This window comes from Myxocyprinus asiaticus, chromosome 19 (genome assembly GCF_019703515.2).
Source record: "Myxocyprinus asiaticus isolate MX2 ecotype Aquarium Trade chromosome 19, UBuf_Myxa_2, whole genome shotgun sequence".
NCBI lineage: Eukaryota > Metazoa > Chordata > Actinopteri > Cypriniformes > Catostomidae > Myxocyprinus > Myxocyprinus asiaticus.
This window is the reverse complement of record NC_059362.1, coordinates 17,308,478-17,326,744: the sequence shown is the minus strand read 5'-3', so window position 1 is coordinate 17,326,744 and position 18,267 is coordinate 17,308,478. Positions and strand designations below refer to the sequence as shown.

The window sequence follows — 18,267 nt, the reverse complement described above, 5'->3', positions numbered from 1 at the left end:
TATTATTATTATTATTATTATTATTATTATTATTATTATTATTTTTAAAAAAACTTTTACACCCGGAGCAGCCCGGTAAGGGACCGAGAGGGTGCGCTGATCACGAAAAAATATACCCAACAACCAGTTTGTTGATCTGCACAAAATAGGTGTTGTTTTAAAGCTTAGACTCTTATCTTTTCAATGAATATAGCTGATATGAGAAATTCTAAAATACTGCTTTTAAATTTGCTGATAAAGAAGATAACTGTTCGATTTTCATAATTCGCAAATTTGCGATTGCATCAATCATATTTATAACCAGTAAAAAGATTAAAAAGATAACACTGTCATGTGTCATATATCTTTAGGAAAGCTCTTGATTAGTAAAATACAACAAGCAAATTTGTTTCACTCAGAGATCAAACTACAGTGAGTATAGAGCGCAACAGTAACCGCCCACTTTTTTCAGCCATATGGGTCCCCATTAATTTCTTCCATAGACTTTTTATAAAATCCTTCATAAAAGAGTTTTAAGCCATGAACCAAACCAACCAGCTCTGAGGTGAATCACAAAATCACAAAATTTGTTTTGAGGCAAAAAAGTATTTGAAAATCGGACATTCACATAAAGGTACAAGGCTGTGTACTTACCATCTTTCATGAGGGCACAAACCAAAATCCCATGAATCATTGCGAATGATGTCATTGAATAAAAAACAATGAAAATATATAAAACTATTGATTTTAGGTTGTTGATTATAAGTATAGAAACTATATATTTTACGCTTATTGCAAAATATTCCAGTATGTACAAATATATCCTGTAAGCAGTTTAAGGGTGAAGGGAGATGGACTCGATTACATCATTCACATTGCGTCATGGGCAGTCACTCCAAGGCACATTTCGCGGGTTCGTTGGCTGCGGTTCTCTGATTGGTGGATCCTTCTCTGCTGTACCATTGGTAATGTAGTTGTTTACCATGAATTACGCTATCAAACATGATTTTTAAACAATGAAGTTGAAATAACGTAGATGGATGGCATCAACGGAAGTATAACAACTTCTTAGCTCACGGTAGGTCTGTTTTTAAAGGTTTATAAGTTATCGTTGCAAATCAATTTGTCTATGGGATAAATGAATTGGATTTTTACTTCCGGAACCAGACTGTTGTGCTCTATTAGCATGTGAAATCCACATGTATAATAAACTGAGAAAACAGAATTATCGTCACATTTTGGTTTATAACTTCATAAACTTTAAAAAAAAAAAAAAAAAACATGATATAAAAGATGGCATATTGCAACTTACAGCAGATGGCTCCGAATCAAACAAGTCCACACTCGACGTAATATGATGAGTAGATCCTGAAATATTAGTCAAAGAGCGTCATCAGGACTGCTATGGTGGATATCACTAATGGCATCTTTATGGCAACGTTTTTTTCTGGGATCACTAAAACATGATCCTTCGTGTCATAGATGTGTCAGATTGTCCTCATTGGTTATCTAGAAAGTGTTAGATTCCATATTTGGAAGGAATCACTATCCCACGTAGGGTAAACAGAGCCAGAGCGCACATAGAATGAGCACAAGAAGGCGCTCAATGCACATTTTATGTAGTGATGGAATAAGCTGCCCATGAGAACTGAATTTCATTATTAGGTACTTAGTTGATAGACGTTTAAGTATTTATATATTTTTTTTTAGATTTTTGCATACATAGGTTTCAGTTATTCTGTTTTAATGTTCAATAAAACCTGCTTGGAGAAGTTTTAGGACACTTTGATAAATGAAAGTCTCCTATTTCCACCTTGGTCCAAATGCTATGTCTTTGGATTGCTTTGCACTATCAACACAAAAACATGTTGTCACATGTTGGAGAGCAACACCAAAGTTAATATGATGACTTTCCATACTTACTGTCTAAAAGTTATAATGTCAAACATGAATAATAACTGAAAACTGTATTTTTAGTGCTTAAATTTTGTGTTTTGTCAGCAGTGTTATATCATGAGAGTCTCTGAGCGTGACCCAAATATATTTGTAAAAATTTTTGAAAGGTGTTCTAAAAATTGATGCCATGCAACTGTCTTCAGGGGTTAAAAGGCATCCCAGATTGATATCTTGGGTAGTTGGTGGCTTCTTTGAAAAAGCTAAATATAAGAAGGTTTTGATTTGTTTGACATTTTTGTCGTCACTACTTCACGCAAAAGCCGCAAAACGGGGATACCTGATCAAAATAATTCAGATTCTGAGCCTTCCACGTGTTTTTGGTGAAAATGAGCAGTGATGTTCTTCACATGGTAAGTAAATTTCAAAATAACTCCCTTTGGAATTAGCTGGTTTTCTGCATTAACTGGTCATAATGTGTGATCTCATCTTCATCAAAGTCACAAGTATAGACAAAGCACAATGTGCTTAAGCTAACATCACACAAACAATTATAGCCTTTCTTGTCTTTACTGAACATATCCCATTAAACATTCACAGTGCTGTGGAAAAAGAAAGTGAAACCTTGGATTTAATAACTGGTCGATCCTTCTTTGGCAGCAATAATCTCAACCAAGCATTTCCTGTAGCTGCGGATTAGATCTGCACAAAGTTCAGAAGGAGTTTTGGACCATTCTTCCTTACAGAACTGCTTCAGCTCAGCCACACTCTTAGGATGTCTGGTATGAATGGCTCTCTTGAGGTCATTCCACATTTTTGGAAGCCATTCTGTTGTGGATTAATTTAGATGTTTAGGGTCATTTTCTTGCTGCATCACCCAACTTCTTCTGAACTTCAGCTGGTGCACAGTCACCTTGACATTATCCTGTAGAATATCTTGATAAACTTGGGAATTAATTTTTCCCTCGATGATGGCAAGTGGTCCAGGCCCCGAAGCAGCCCCAAACCATGATGCTCCCTCTACCATGCTTCACCGTTGGGATTATGTTTTCATGTTGGTACGAGGTGCCCTTACTACGCTATATGTAGTTCTGCAAGTTCTTCCCAAACAATTGAACCTTAGTTTCATTAGTCCACAAAACATTTTCCCGGTGGCGCTGTGGAGTGTCAAGGTGTCTTTGGCAAACTTCAGGCACGCAGCAATGTTTTTGTTGGAAAGCAGCAGCTTCCTTTGTGGTGTCCTGCCATGGACATCATGCCTGTTTAATGTTTTCTGTGTAGTAGACTCATGAACAGAGATCTTAACCAGTTCCAATGATTCCTTCAAGTCTTAAGCTGTCACTTTAGGGTTCTTTTTTTACCTCATTGAGCATTCTGCGGTGTGCCCTTTGAGTCATCTTGGCTGGACGGCCACTTCTAAGGGAAAGTGACAACAGTACTAAATCATCTCCATTTCTAGACAAATTCTCTAACTGTGGACAGATGAATATCTAAGCTCTTCGAGATAACTTTATAATCCTTTCGAGCTTTATGCAAAGCACAAATTCTTGTTCATAGGTCTTCTGAAATCTCTTTGTTGCAAGGCATGGTCCACGTCAGCAGATGCTTTTTGTGAATATCAAATGCAAAATGTTTGAGTGCTTTTTGTAAGTCAAAGTAGCTTTAACCCACACCTCCAATCTCATTTCATTAATTGGATGCCAGGTTTGCCAACTCCTAACTTTAATTTGCTTTTGTTGACATCTTTAATCTAGGGGTTCACTTAATTTTTCCACAGCACTGTGAATGTTTAATGGGATGTGTTCGATAAAGACATGAAAGATTATAATTGTTTGTGTGTTGTTAGCTTAAGCACATTGTGTTTGTCTATACTTGTGACTTTGATGAAGATGAAATCGCATTTTATGACCAATTAATGCAGAAAACCAGCTAATTCAAAAGGGTTCACATAATTTTTCTTGCCACTGCATACAGTGTCTGTCCCTTTGATTCCTTTGTCTGTGCTTTGGGCAGGCAGTAACGCTGCCCCATGGTGAATACATTGAAGAGGATTCCTCTATCTTTGCCCAGAGCATCCCTTGGAACTTGGAGCGCATCATTCCAAACAAACACGAAACTGGAAAATACTCACCTTTCAGTGAGCTCTTAATCACCATTCCTCCCATTAAGCACATTAACATAACTCTATTGACATCCAAAAGAGACAATGCTTTTTCTAGCCAGTGTGTAAATGTGGAGTCTTTATGGAACTAAAGTATTGAAACTTTACACAAGGGGCCATAAGCTCCATTGTTCCCCATTCTCCCCTCTGTGGTATCTCATCTGATCCAGCATGCTTGTGTGTATGTAGATGATGGTGCACAGGTGGGAGTCAGAGTTCACAGGAAGGTAAATCAGAGAATTAGAAGACACAATCAGAAGTAATTTTTACTTACATTAATAAGTATCATATGTCCATCACTTCCACCAGTCTTCTACCCACGAGCCTTCATGGCACGCACAAAACAGGCGTGGTGAGTGGGTGGGACTCGGGTATGGCTCGAGGTGCCAGTGTAAACTACATTCGGGTTCTGAACTGCCAAGACAAGGGCACCATATCGGGAGCTTTGGCAGGTATAATGACAAATCAGGGGACAACCCGGGTTCGATTTTTCCACTTTTTCCCATCCTATTTCCGGTCTCCACTATGATGCCCTTCTGCAGGTGATAACGGTAGGGGCAGTTAATTTTGCTGATCAGCCACTTAGCACAGGGACGACAGGGACTAATATTGTCTGTTGTGTGGATGTGTTGGCACCTGGTGATGACATCATCAGTGCATCCAGTGATTGCCCCACCTGTTTCACCACCAAGAGCAGAACATCACAGGCAGCAGCACGTCACTGGTTAGCTATTTTTTTTCTCTCCTTGTGCACTTTAACTAAAAGCATGTGTAGCTATGATGTCAAGTGCATGATACACAGGGTCAGTATCAGAAACATATTTTCATTTGGATGAGAGTATATTTTATCAGTCCATTATTAACAGCTGTCTGTTGTCTTATAACTCAATCTGGTCATGGTTTGTGTATTCAGGTATAGCTGCCGTGCTCCTGAATCTTAGTCCAAACTTCAGCTCTACTGAGGTGCAACAACTTCTCTATCATTCACTGAAACAGGCCATTAATCCAGAATCTCTGCCCCAGAACCACCATCTCACTTCATCCAATATGGTGGTCAGTTCAGGGGTTCAATGTCTGAATATTGTGACTTGCAGAAAATAACAGTAATTATTTAGATTTATATTACAGTCTGTTGAATGATCATTTTTATACTGTAATTAGCAGATTTCAATACATTAACATTAACAATAGATCACTGAAGAATAAGAGTTAAGATTTATTCATTAACTGTATATTTAATAGCTAAACCAGCTTAGGCACTTAAACATAACACGACATTTAAAGGGGTATGACATGCCTTTTTTTATTATTTGAATATGTTCCTTAAGGTTCACTTATAATATTAATAATGTTTTTTTGCACAAAAACACCCATTTATTTGTAAAACATGATCATTTTCCACCCTCATTCTGACCCTCTGTTAGAATCACTCTTTTTTTTTTGGTGCTGCTTCTCCTTTAAGACTTGACAGTACATGGTGTGATTACACTAATTCTGGGCTCAGAGGTGTAGGATCAAACCGGTACGATCTGCATTCGTGCTGCTGTAAACCAGCAGAGAGCGACTGAAGCGGTTGTCATAATGAACCAGCTGCTCAGATAGTCTTTCACAATAGCATCACAATAACTTTATTTTTTATGTTACAAACATTCAGACAATCACTAAATAAAAGTTTAAAGCCGTTACCATCAGAGCACACTGTTTTGATGCAGCGATGTGGCCATTTTTTCTGATGTCAAACAAAGAATGCAAAAACAAGTTAGTCCACTTGAGCCTTCTCCCATTCCATCCATCACTCATTCTGGCCACGTCCGGTGCAACAAGTGGAAGGGCTAGGTTTTTAGAACCTTCTATGCTTGATGAACTCAGTATCCCATGCTGCATTGCAATGTAAACAATATGGCGGCACGCATAGCCGGCAGTCACGTACGTGATGACATCTTATCGATTATAATCAAACATTATAAACGTCTAAAAATCACATTATATGTTTGATATATAATCAGTCCTCCAGTGCATCTGTTGTGAAGTGTAAGGTAATAATTTTTTTATTTTTTTTTTATTACAGCGTGCATAAAAGAACTCACACTTGGGGATCCGTCAGTACAGGAAAAAGTCATGTGTGGGTTGAAGGAAAAAGTAGGCGCTGATGTATTGTTGTGGAGGCAGTCAGATGCAAATTTCTTCCACAGTGTGACATCACAATGTGAATGAAGTAGAGAATGAGTCATTTTGGCAGCTTGGTTTCAACAAATGCTCTTTTTACAATGAGGAAGAAGTTTTGAGTTCTGAAACTTACAGTATGTTTTATAGTACAATGACCTCTTATATGTCAAAAGATCAAGGAAAATTTGATTCCTCATGTCATGCGGCGCTCCTGCGTGAGACACTGAAAAAAAGCAGTGCAGTGGCAAAAACATCTGTCCAGTGCATGTTTACAATGAAAACCTCACAGAGGAACGCAAAAACACGTTTGGTGTGAATTAATTCTTAAACTGTATAATGTGGTTACATGCAGCTGTTAATTTAAAGTGCTATTTTTTTACTTGATCTGCTGACAGTTGCAAGAAATCCCTGAAGTTAAACCCATAGTGACAGTAGTTTTTATTTAAACTCACCATTGAAAATTACTGTTGTTGGTGTGTTACCTAATGTAGTCAGGTTGATGTAGTCATACTAAATAATATTTTAGTGTAGCTGGTCAAGCAAGAGTGCTGTTGTTCCATATATTAACATGGCTCTGAGTTGGCCGTAGAGAACCTCAGGTAATATATACGAAAAAACAGCACAACTGCAAGTGTGTTATTGCGTACACACTACAGTTCAACAAACAAGTAAATAATATTCAATAACTTACATTTCAGACAAAAATAAGCCAGTTCATGCATTTATTCTCCACAAGCGAAAATAGTTCTAAAAGAAGCCAAAGCAGGTACTTCGTTTGTAAACAAATCAGTGTTTTTGAACAAATCTTTTAAATGAATGAATCATTCTCGTTCACTTCCATTATTTTTTTTAACAAATCAGTTAAGTCAATGATTGAATGACTCAGTACTACCATAAAAGACACACAATTGTCACCACCTACTGGAGTAAACATGCAATGTCCAGAATTGGTCACTGAACGAATCAGTGAATGAATGATAAATCAAAATCCTCACTACTACTTGAAAAGCCACAAACATGGAAAAGCGGAATGATACTAATAGTGAAGCATTCAGAGCTGTTGGACTGTATATCAGCACTCTTGGAATGCTGTTCGTCCAATCAGATTGGGAGAATGGAACCATTTTATAACTGTGTGTATTTTGCATGAGGTTGATGATGTGTGTTTTTTGTCATGGGGAGGAGCTTCTCTGTCGCTCTGTTTGGTCTGAGAGGTCAGGGGCTTCAAGTTTTTCCACAGCTGGTGCATGCTGTCACCTCGATGAAGAGATGCAGAGCTGTTCTAGTTTCTCATTTAACAGAGAGTGAGCTGGAGAGAGAATAGAGGTGAGTATCATTGATAAAGAGAGAATGGAGTATTTACAGAGATATGCACAAAATATACAAAACAGTTTCACTTTTCAAACTCATGTAAATCAAGTTTTTGCTCACCAGAGTATATCAGAAAAGGACAAATTTTAGTCATTTTCTCTAACAGGATTGAAAAGGACAGAAAGAGTGTGTTGCAGTCAATAGGAATGGAGGGCAAGGTGTGTATGCTGTAGCTCGATGCTGCACAGGCCATAAGGCTAAGTGCCAGATGTGGAGAGTCCTCAGAGGGGAATGGATGCAGAATGTCCTAGCACAGACCACCAGCTCACAAGTGACAGATGCCTTCACACTGCAGCAATGCCTTACAGCAGTGTTTGCAAATTCAGGTGGAAATTAATTAATTCAATTAATAAAGTTAAGGTCTTTCGCCAGCATCTGTGACTTTCTGGGCTCTATTTCCATGAGTGAGCAACGCGCTATGACCGTGCCCAATGTCTTATCCGATTTTCGTGAGAATGCTAATTCTAAGTGCAATTTTCGTGCCAGCGCAAAGCGCAACTGGGCATGGGTGGGAGTGTTTGCGCTACTGTAGGTGTAGGCACACAAACTGTGGGTGTATTGTATGTAAATAAAGTGGTGCAAAGCGCAATTTGCTAGTTTCCAAAGAATTTGGCTGTTGCGCCAAGACGTTTCAATAACACCTCTTAACTCAGCGCAAAGTCCAAATTCAGTTCCTGCATTTGCAGTTTGGAGATTCACCAGCAGGTGGATGTCCAAATTCTGAAAGTACAGAATATCAAATTATGTTTTTTGCTGTTGAAGCTGTTTGTTGAAACAAAAATTAGAAGGGGTGTGATGTCATATGCCTCCTGTTGCCACGCCCCCACTCTGGAGTGCCGGCTGAAAGAATACGACCCAACGGGTTTTAGCGAGCAGGACATTAAGTTTCCATTCACTCAATGATATTGTATCACAAAACCATTTGGAACACAATAAACACATTTTACTATTTATAGGCTTAAACTACACATGATTAGCTGCATTCTTTTGCAGACTGTGCTTTAACTCCTATCAATTTTTTTTTTACTGTTACATAAGTTAGATTTATTTTAGGGTCAATTAGTAAATAAATAAACATTTTGGCTTAACACATTGCATGTTTTTGAGGCCATCAATGGTTAGTAATGCCATTAGCTAGATATCACTTTATTAGAGTTGTCAAAATTAACGTTAACGCATGCGATTAATTAAAAAAGTTTAACGCATTACTTTTTCTTAATCGCAGTTAGCGCATTTACCAACATAAACACTGATTTGAAGGGTGGAAACTTTGCGATGTGTCAGCCTGGAGTCATTACACTGATGCACACACCACAAACACACACAGCAATGATTCAGTGTCAGTGATAAAGTGATGGGGAAAGGAGCTCTTTACGCTATGTGTTGTACAAAACAAGCCTAGATGGAACTTGTGGTAGAAATCAAGTATTTTTCAGCCTAAGTAAGGCACATTTTAATTACCACAGAAACACGTCAAGTCTTAATTATCACCAAAACACAGAATGAGACGTTTTTGTCAACCAGGGCTTTTAATGTGGAACTCAAAGCGGCACTTGACGCTCTCATGAATGCGGCTTCACGATTGCTGTAACAATCTGCTGACTGATTAATGTTGTGGAGAATGAGAGTTTAAGAGATTTAATATTTAATGCCTGTTGCGATGAATATGCAAACTATGTGGGGCCTGGTTCTTTCAATTAGTCAAACTGCCACTTAAACTTTGGGAAACGTTTAATGTTACTTAAACTGGTGCTATTTTAGTGTATTTCTATCTACTGTGAAAGGCTTTATGTAGAAAATGGTAATAAAGTATTATATTGTTACATATTGTTTTGTTTTCTTCCCTAAGAGGCCAATAAATGCATTTTGACAGGAAAAAAATTATATTTAGTCAAATTTCAGCTCTTTCAAAATCTGTGATTAATTGTGATTAACTACAAAAAATTATGCAATTAAAAAATGTTATTGACTGACAGAGCTAAATTAAAGTTTGTGAATAGAAATTTTGTTTAGAAACAATGGTTCTCAATGGTCACAATTTAATTCTAAGATAAATATAAGGTTTTTAGAGCAAGTCACAGACCATTTAATCTTTTGTAACACTGTGCATTTTTATCACCATGATTTTAAAGTACATGAACAGTGAAATGTAAAAACCTACATCATACAGTATGGCTTGGTTCTCTTACAGGTGGTTACGTGTGAGGATTCATGGACACTAACAGGCTGTCAGGCTCTCACACATGATTCTGTCACTCACGGTGCATATGCTTTTGGAAATACCTGTGTAGTTCATACATCTGAAGGAGATAGAGGAGCTGTGGTCATCGCCACCTGCAGCAGGCACCGCCCCTCCAAGCAGCAGCCAATCAACAGCATGACCATTGAAGACCACCCTGATATTTAAGAGGATTTGTATGTGTGTCAGCGGGGGCGTGGTCAAGCGTCTGTCCGGAGAGAGAGAAAGCGGTAAGGGCGCTTGCACCTGAGCTAGATTATGTTTAACACCTGTCTCTAATTCCAGTAAGCATGGGGAGAGCGGTGTATAAGCAGCCACGCCACCAGCAGAGAGAAAGTGAGTCTGGCACAAGGAAGGCCATGGTGCTCCTGAAGCTGTTGCGTTCATTCTGTTGTATTTGTGAAGCTGATGTGTTTAAGTAACTACGTGCCTGTAAAAGCTCATGTGTTTAGGTGACTACGTGCCTGTGAAACTGATGAGTTTGTGAAGTTGTAAAGCACTGAAGTGGCTGAATAAAAGTCTTACCTGAGCCTGGAAAACCCACTTCCATGTGTCCTCCTTCCCTTCTGCTGTGAAGTTCTTTGCACTGGTGCCGAAACCCGGGAACCTGAAGTACGCCCCATGGAGTCCTCGCAGTTGGCCGAGATCCTCAAGTCCCTCGCCGGCCTACACCAGACGCACCAACAATCCCTGCTTGAGCTTCATCAAGACCAAGACCGCTGGTTATTTGAGATCCTACGAGCTCAAGCAGAGGACCGGCATGCAATTCGGAGCCTCCTCAGCCAGGAGAGAGCCCCAGCCGCGACCCCGGACAACCATAGCCCCCTGCCCCCACCCACGCTTCTGAAGATGGGGGCGGAAGCCGACCCGGAAGCCTTCAAGCACGCCTTCGACCAAGTGAGAGAGATTGATGGTCAGCATCTCTGGCCAAATGTCACACTTTCATATCCCTATTTCGCAATTATAAACGAGCGGTTATATAGAGTGATGCAGGACGCTCAAACAAAGGAAGATGCAACCCAGCTCTTAATACCGTGGAGCTGTCGGGAAATGGTGTTCCAGGCGGCTCATTATAATCCCATGGCGGGTCATCTATGGGAAAGAAAAACACTGAACCGTCTAATAGCCCATTTTTATTGGCCGGGCATTGGCGGCGATGTCCACAGGTGGTGTGCGGCTTGCCGTGAATGTCAGCTGCTGAATCTGCCGGCCACCCCAAAAATGCCATTGCGCCCCCTTCCATTGATCGAGGTCCCCTTCGAGAGAATTGGAACGGACCTCGTCGGGCCATTACAGCGGTCAGCACGTGGACATTGCTTTGTATTAGTCCTGTTGGATTATGCGACGCGATATCCGGAAGCAGTGCCCCTGCGCAACATCTCAGCACGTAGTGTTGCGGAGGCACTCTTCAAGATAATCTCCCGGGTGGGGATTCCAAAAGAAATCCTCACCGATCAGGGCACAACCTTTATATCATGGAAACTACGCGAGCTTTATGAATTATTGGGCACTAAATCGATCCGCACCAGCGTTTACCATCCACAAACAGATGGCCTGGTGGAACGATTGAATAAAACCCTTAAAAACATGATTCGTAAGTTCGTGCACGAGGATGCTAAAAATTGGGACAAATGGCTCGATCCCCTGTTATTCACAGTGTGAGAGGTCCCGCAAGCCTCCACTGGGTTTTCCCCATTCGAGCTGCTGTATGGGTGGCGCCTGCACGGTGTGCTTGACGTCATATGCAAAGCTTGGTAGGAGGGACCTTAAAACAGTAAGAATGAAATTCAATATGTTCTTGATCTCAGAGCAAAACTCCACACTCTGGGGCAACTAACAGGAGAATTTGTTCCAAGCTCAAGAATAACAGAGCCAACTGTATGACAGGGGAATGCGGCTGCAGGAATTTGCACCGGGAGATAAGGTACTCGTATTACTCCCCACATCGAGCTCCAAATTACTCGCCAAGTGGCAGGGCCCTTTGAGGTCACACAACGAGTGGGGATCTCGATTATGAGGTAAAGAAAACCAATAGAGGGGGCACACATCAAATATATCACCTCAACCTCCTGAAATTGTGGAGGGAGGCGGTTCCTGTGACGATGGCTACAGTAGTTCTTAAGAGGGCAGAGCTCAGTCCGGAGGTGAATACAAAACACAATCACTTCACCCCGATCACGTGCGGAGACCACCTCTCACCGTATCAACTTGCAGAAGTTTCCAAGTTGCAAAAGGAGTTTGCAGATGTGTTTTCCCCTCTACCGGGTCGTATGAACCTCATCCAGCACCATATCGAGACCGAGCCGGGGGTGGTGGTACATAGCCGTCCCTACCAACTGCCTGAGCACAAAAAGAAAATTGTCCGGGAAGAATTGGATGCAATGCTCGATATGGGGGTAATAGAGGAATCCCACAACGATTGGTCCAACCCGGCTGTTCTAGTTTCTAAGAGTGACGGGTCTGTACGGTTCTGTGTGGATTATAGAAAAGTCAACACGGTGTCTAAATTTGACGCATACCCAATGCCTCGCGTAGATGAGTTGCTTGATCAGTTGGGCACTGCTCGATTTTATTCAACACTGGATTTGACAAAGGGTTATTGGCAGATCCCCTTGACACCAATTTCCCGTGAAAAAACAGCCTTCTCCACACCGTTTGGATTACACCAATTTGTGACACTTCCGTTCGGTTTGTTTGGAGCCCCGGCTACGTTTCAGCGTCTCATGGACTGAATCCTCAGACTGCATTCGATTTACGCCGCTGCATCTGGCACATGCAGCATCTGAGGGCGGTTCTGAGATCGCTGAGACGAGTGGGACTCGCAGCAAACACCAAGAAGTGCGCGATTGGGCGGGTGGAGGTACGGTATCTGGGGTTCCACTTGGGCCACAGGCAGGTGCGTCCCCAAATTGACAAGACTGCTGCAATTGCGACCTGCATGAGCCCCAAGACCAAAAAGGGGGTGAGACAGTTCCTGGGGCTGGCTGGCTATTATAGGAGATTTGTGCCTAATTATTTGGATGTCACCAGCCTGCTGACTGATCTCACTGAAAAGGGAGCTCCAGACCCGGTCCAGTGGACGGAGCAGTGTCAACAGGCATTCACGCAGGGGGGGGGGGGGGGCGCTTTTACATTGACACGATTTATCTCTCCCTTTTGTCTTGCAGACGGACGCATCAGACAGAGGGCTGGGGGCCGTACTCTTGCAGGTTGTGTTGGGGGAGGAGTGCTCGGTGCTGTACATTAGCCGCAAGCTCTCGCTGAGGGAGACTAAGTAGAGCACCATAGAAAAGGAGTGTCTCGCCATCAAGTGGGCGGTCCTCACTCTCCGGTACTACCTGTTGGGGCGGGCCTTCACCCTCTGCTCGGATCACGCCCCACTCTAATGGCTCCACCACATGAAAGATACCAATGCGTGGGTCACCTGTTGGTATCTGGCTCTTCAGCAGTTTAAGTTCAAGGTGGTCCACAGACCGGGAGCACAGATGGCTGTCGCCAACTTCCTTTCCAGAAATGGGGGGGAGTGGTAGACAGGCCGGATGTCTCCCCGGCCTGAGTCGGGCGGTGGGGATATGTGGCAGCGGGGGCGTGGTCAAGCGTCTGTCCAGAGAGAAAGCGGTAAGGGCGCTTGTACCTGAGCTAGATTATGTTTAACACCTGTCTATTAAAGCTGATGTGTTTAAGTAACTATGTGCCTGTAAAAGCTAATGTGTTTAAGTGACTACGTGCCTGTGAAGCTGATGAGTTTGTGAAGTTGTAAAGCACTGAAGTGGCCGATTCTTACCTGAAAGTCTTACCTGAGCCTGGAAAACCCGCTTCACTGTGTCCTCCGTCCCTTCTGCTGTGAAGTTCTTTACAGTATGTTTTCATAAACAAAAATTAGGGGCACCAATTATTGTTTGATTTCAAAGTAAATCTGTGAAAATGTCACATTCTCCCTCCAACATTACATTTTAATTTGACTTGATACCTTTTAATGTACAAGTATATAAATATGTATACTTTAATGGCTTTGCAATATATGCTAGTGGTCATAAACTATGTGAATACATTAATATGATCCTATGTGCATGTTATTATAGGCCAGGCAGAACTTAATTTTGTACAATATGTAACAGAAAAAACTGATAATTAAACTGTCTTTTTTTTTTTTTTTAAGCAGTGACTACATTCACTGTGCATTTAGATCAGCCTCTAATTTTTAAACCATTTATGCATTGCCAACTATTATGCATGCACTGTTTAGAATATGGTACAATTATTTTTGTAAATTTATATATATTATTTAACATTTCCTGTTTTATACAAACAACGTTCCTTGAGAAATAATTTTGAAAAAAATCTACTTGTGGTCAGACAGTAACTCGACAGACAAAAACACACAATATATGAAAGGTTGCGCATTCCAGTCTTATCTTTTTATATCAAATGTTTTCATTGTCAAACTCTGATGTACAATTTAAAATGTGGTTTTAACATGCACTTACAGATTCCTTTACACATCATACACACTCACAGCAGAAATGAATGAGAATTTCACAAATTCTTAACCCTGTCCTGACACCCAGCTTAAAACGCAAGCCTGATCACAGATCTACAGAGTAGTTGGTACAGCATCTACAGGTGTAGAAAATGTTAAAAAAGGTAAAGACATGGCCTAAGCTGGTTTAAGCTGGTCTCTCAGCCTGGCCAAGGTGGTCATCAGCTTGTCTCTCAGCCTGGCCAAGGTGGTCATCAGCTTGTCTCCCAGCCTGGCCAAGGTGGTCTTCAGCTTGTCTCCCAGCCTGGCCAAGGTGGTCTTCAGCTTGTCTTCTAGCCTGGCAAGGTGGTTTTCAGCTTGTCTTCTAGCCTGGTCAAGGTGGTCTTCAGCTTGTCTTCTAGCCTGGCAAAGCTAGTCTTCAGCTTGTCTTCCAGCCTGGCCAAGGAGGTCTTCAGCTTGTGTTCTAGGCTGGCCAAGCTGGTCTTCAGCTTGTGTTCTAGCCTGGCCAAGCTGGTCTTCAGCTTGTGTTCTAGCCTGGCCAAGGTGGTCTTCAGCTTGTGTTCTAGCCTGGCCAAATATAGTTTTCAGCTGGTCTCCCAGCCTAACCAAGATGGTCTTCAGCTTGTCTTCCAATGGACCAAGATGGTCTTCAGCTGGTCTAGATTGTCTCCCAGCCAGGTCAATGAAGTATTCAGCTAATTTCCCAACCTTGCCAAGATTGTTTTCAGCAGGTCTCCCAGTCTGGCCAATGTGGTCTTCAGCTGGTTTACCAGCCTAACCAGCTGACAAGTGCCCAAAACCCCTCTAAGACCAGCCTGGAGACCAGAAAAGAACACCAAACTATCTTAGCCTGGTTTAAGCTGTTGTTGTTTTTTTTCCCAGCAAGAGTCTCTCACACATACACGGACAGACATGCAAAGAAGCACAACGAGAAAAGCAGCAACATGAATGCTTCATGAAAGTGAAGCGCAAATAACCAGATGAATGTGAGATAAAAAGCAGCACAAATGGTTCCGCAAATCAGCACATTTTTGTGTGTGGTGGTTTTGAGGTCCTTTCGCTGTAAACATTTAAGTAATGTCACTAAGTGTTCTAGTCTATTCTAAAACCAAAAATAAGCAGCACACATTAGCTGAATCACCCTGCCAACTCAGTGAAAGAGAAATTACATGCACGGCTTAAACAGGGACCTTGAGACGCTAGATGAGTTTTCTTCCTCATATGGCACTCTGAAGTGAGTGCAGTCGAGCCACCTCTGCATTCCAACGTGCGAGTATGCATGTGCGTTGTTTTCAAAATGAGTGAGTTCAGGCATTTCTGTAGCACACTGTCCACTGGTTTGACTGAAGGTGAGGACACAAGCAGTAGAGGGGAGGAGTGGAGTAAAGGCACATTACTGCTTTTGTGAGAAATACCCATCAATCAACAATCTCTTAACTCTCACTCCTCTCACCCTTCACCCCCTTTTCTGCCCAATCCTCATTGTCCCTGCTGAAAAAACACACACCTCACACCAGCCTAAGCTGGTTTACTTGTTTTAGTTGGTATAAGCTGGTCTTCCAGTCTGGCAAAGCTGGTTTTCAGCTGGTCTCCCAGCCTGACCAAGCTGGTCTTTAGCTGTACTCCCAGCCTGGGTAAGCTGGTTTTGAGCTGGTTTAGCTGGTCTTCCAGCCTGGCAAAGCTGGTTTAACAGGTTGGCCAGCTGGTATCCAAGCCTGACCAGTGCCCCAAACTAGTCTAAGACCAGCAAACAGACCAGTAAACCAGCTTAAGCTGGTTTAAGCTGTTTTTTCCCCCAGCAGAACTGTCTTCCAATTTGCATTGTGCACAAGTTGTAAGTCAGATCAAACAGAAAGATGCAAGCACACAAATCAAAAAAGCTACATTTGGCAAAATTAACCCCTGAAAAGTGTAACCACGGCCGGTACAGAGTCCCTTGCTTTTAAACTGCACCCCTCCAAATGCAGGCCAACTACGGTCTGCACAGACATCTGTTTCGGCCAAATCATATGAAATCAGCACATGACAACATCAGAACAGACAGAAATAGTGAGAGACAGTTTCTCAATAATACAGGCAATTGCTGATTGTAGCACGCATCATCTTTCCTTAAAGAAGAAAAGGTGTTTTACAGTGCCATACATCTCTGATTTCACCATGTTTGTGTGTTGGCCTAGACAGTGCTTGCATAATGTGTCTTAGGACGCATCTTTATTGATGCAATATATCTGCCACCCAATGACATATTTCTTGCCTACCACTCGTGTATACACTTGTGTTGTCTTGGACACCTAGCCTAGTTTCCCTACATGCTGTTTGATCTTCAGCAGTGAAGAAATCAAGGTGAAAGATGGACAGAGAGCAGCGACAGACATGACTGTCCAATTGTCTCCATATCAGGACATTGTCACAAACTGAATTCAAATATAAAGTGCATTAAAAAAATACCAGCAAGAAAGAAAGGGGGGAAAAGGGCGTGATTATTTGACTCTCAAAGACTTGGCAAGTTCCTCTTTGAATAGATTTGAGGCACCCCTCAAACTGTTCCAAAAAAAAAAAAAGAAAAAAAAAAAAAAAGAAAAAAGGAAATCAGTAAAGGATTTTTAAAAAATATTATTTTACATTTGAAATTACATTTATGGAACACATCTTTACATTTCTCATGAACAGTATCTACTTAATTACATTGGCAAATATACGCTAACAGATTTAGTTTAAAACACCCCTTCTGGCACCATTGTATCTTGTAGTTTTATGTAAAAAAATTCAAGGAAACAAAACCCTCCATTTGTATATTGTTCCATTTGCCTGACAGAACTCGTCAGATGTAATATCTGAATGACTTGCAAGACCTGAACTCTTTTCATACAGCCAGGCTTTAACCAGTGACCACCGGCAAAAAAAAAACTAGATGTTTGCATCTCTGACGAGGCGACCTGAAGATTGGTGTCTGTTAGTTGTTGCAGGCACTCCAATTACAGTCCCAAGATCAAATGCAGTTTTCTGATTGTCTGTTTAGGTCCACAACATCTTTCTGTTGGAGGGAAACCTTTTTTGTTTTTGTTTTTTGTGTAAAAACAATGAGGAGAGTTAGGGGTCCACATCTTCTAAGTCACTCCGGGAATCTCCCAGCATCATTGGTGATTCTGATCCCTGAGAAAGAGAGGAACAATGAATCAGTAAAATCAATATATGATATATAGGAAATTATTACACAGCTCTATGGAATACATGATTCTGACTGGTCAATTGCAGCATTAAGCTGACAAATATTTCTGAATAACGGTCAGACATTCGGGCTCAAAATGATATTAGACTGGTCATCCGGATATAAGTAATCTTTCCTACTTATGTGATGTGCTTCTGTTCCCTCATATTAGTAAGATAATAAAATTATTTTAACTCAAATCAATATTTCATGTACATTCATTTATTTATTTGGCGTGTAATAACTGGGATGAAACATGAAATATAAAAGTGCAATTTTAATTTTTGGGTGAACTATCCCTTTAATAAATGTCATTCTTTATTAAACTTTGGAATGTTTTACCATATCGCTGTTGCCACCTTATTTCCTACTGTAAATGTATATCGCAATATCAGAGCACCATCATTTGCTATTTGATATTGCTATTCTGTGTCAGGTGGTTTTAGGGGAAGGGGCATTCGCATTCTATAAGCATTTTATTAGACAAAAATATGGATATGCTCATGAGTGCAAGATGAGTCATGAATTGTTTTGGTCCATTTCCCAAAAGAAAAAGATTGTAACTATAAAATGCATATATCATTTTAGCACACTACTAGCATACAGTTGACCTCAAAGCTCACAGACATGGACTACAAGAGGAGATAAAGTACCTGTCTGAGGCTTCTGTCTGAGTTCTCATTGGCTGGGCTGCCGTCTGAACCATTACTGCTGCCGGATTGTTCCTTCTCATTAAGTAAAGCTGTGGCGTAGGCCAGAGTGTCCTAAAC

General features: G+C 41.2%; 1 protein-coding gene and 1 pseudogene across 1 annotated transcript in view; one reads left to right on the top strand and one right to left on the bottom strand.

Annotated features, from left to right (window-relative positions):
* Positions 1–2,062: 2,062 nt before the first annotated feature.
* Positions 2,063–9,977, top strand: LOC127410482 (proprotein convertase subtilisin/kexin type 9-like; annotated as a pseudogene).
* A 4,228-nt stretch (positions 9,978–14,205) lies between these two features.
* Positions 14,206–18,267, bottom strand: part of LOC127410370 (ubiquitin carboxyl-terminal hydrolase 24-like) — a 169,728-nt gene continuing 165,666 nt past the window's right edge. Inside the window, exons 67-68 of the mRNA XM_051645590.1 lie at positions 18,151–18,261; positions 14,206–17,442 (exon numbers count right to left, since the gene is read on the bottom strand). Of these exons, the coding sequence (XP_051501550.1) occupies positions 17,380–17,442; positions 18,151–18,261 (174 nt within the window). The 3' untranslated portion in view covers positions 14,206–17,379. The remainder of the gene's footprint in view (positions 17,443–18,150; positions 18,262–18,267) is intronic.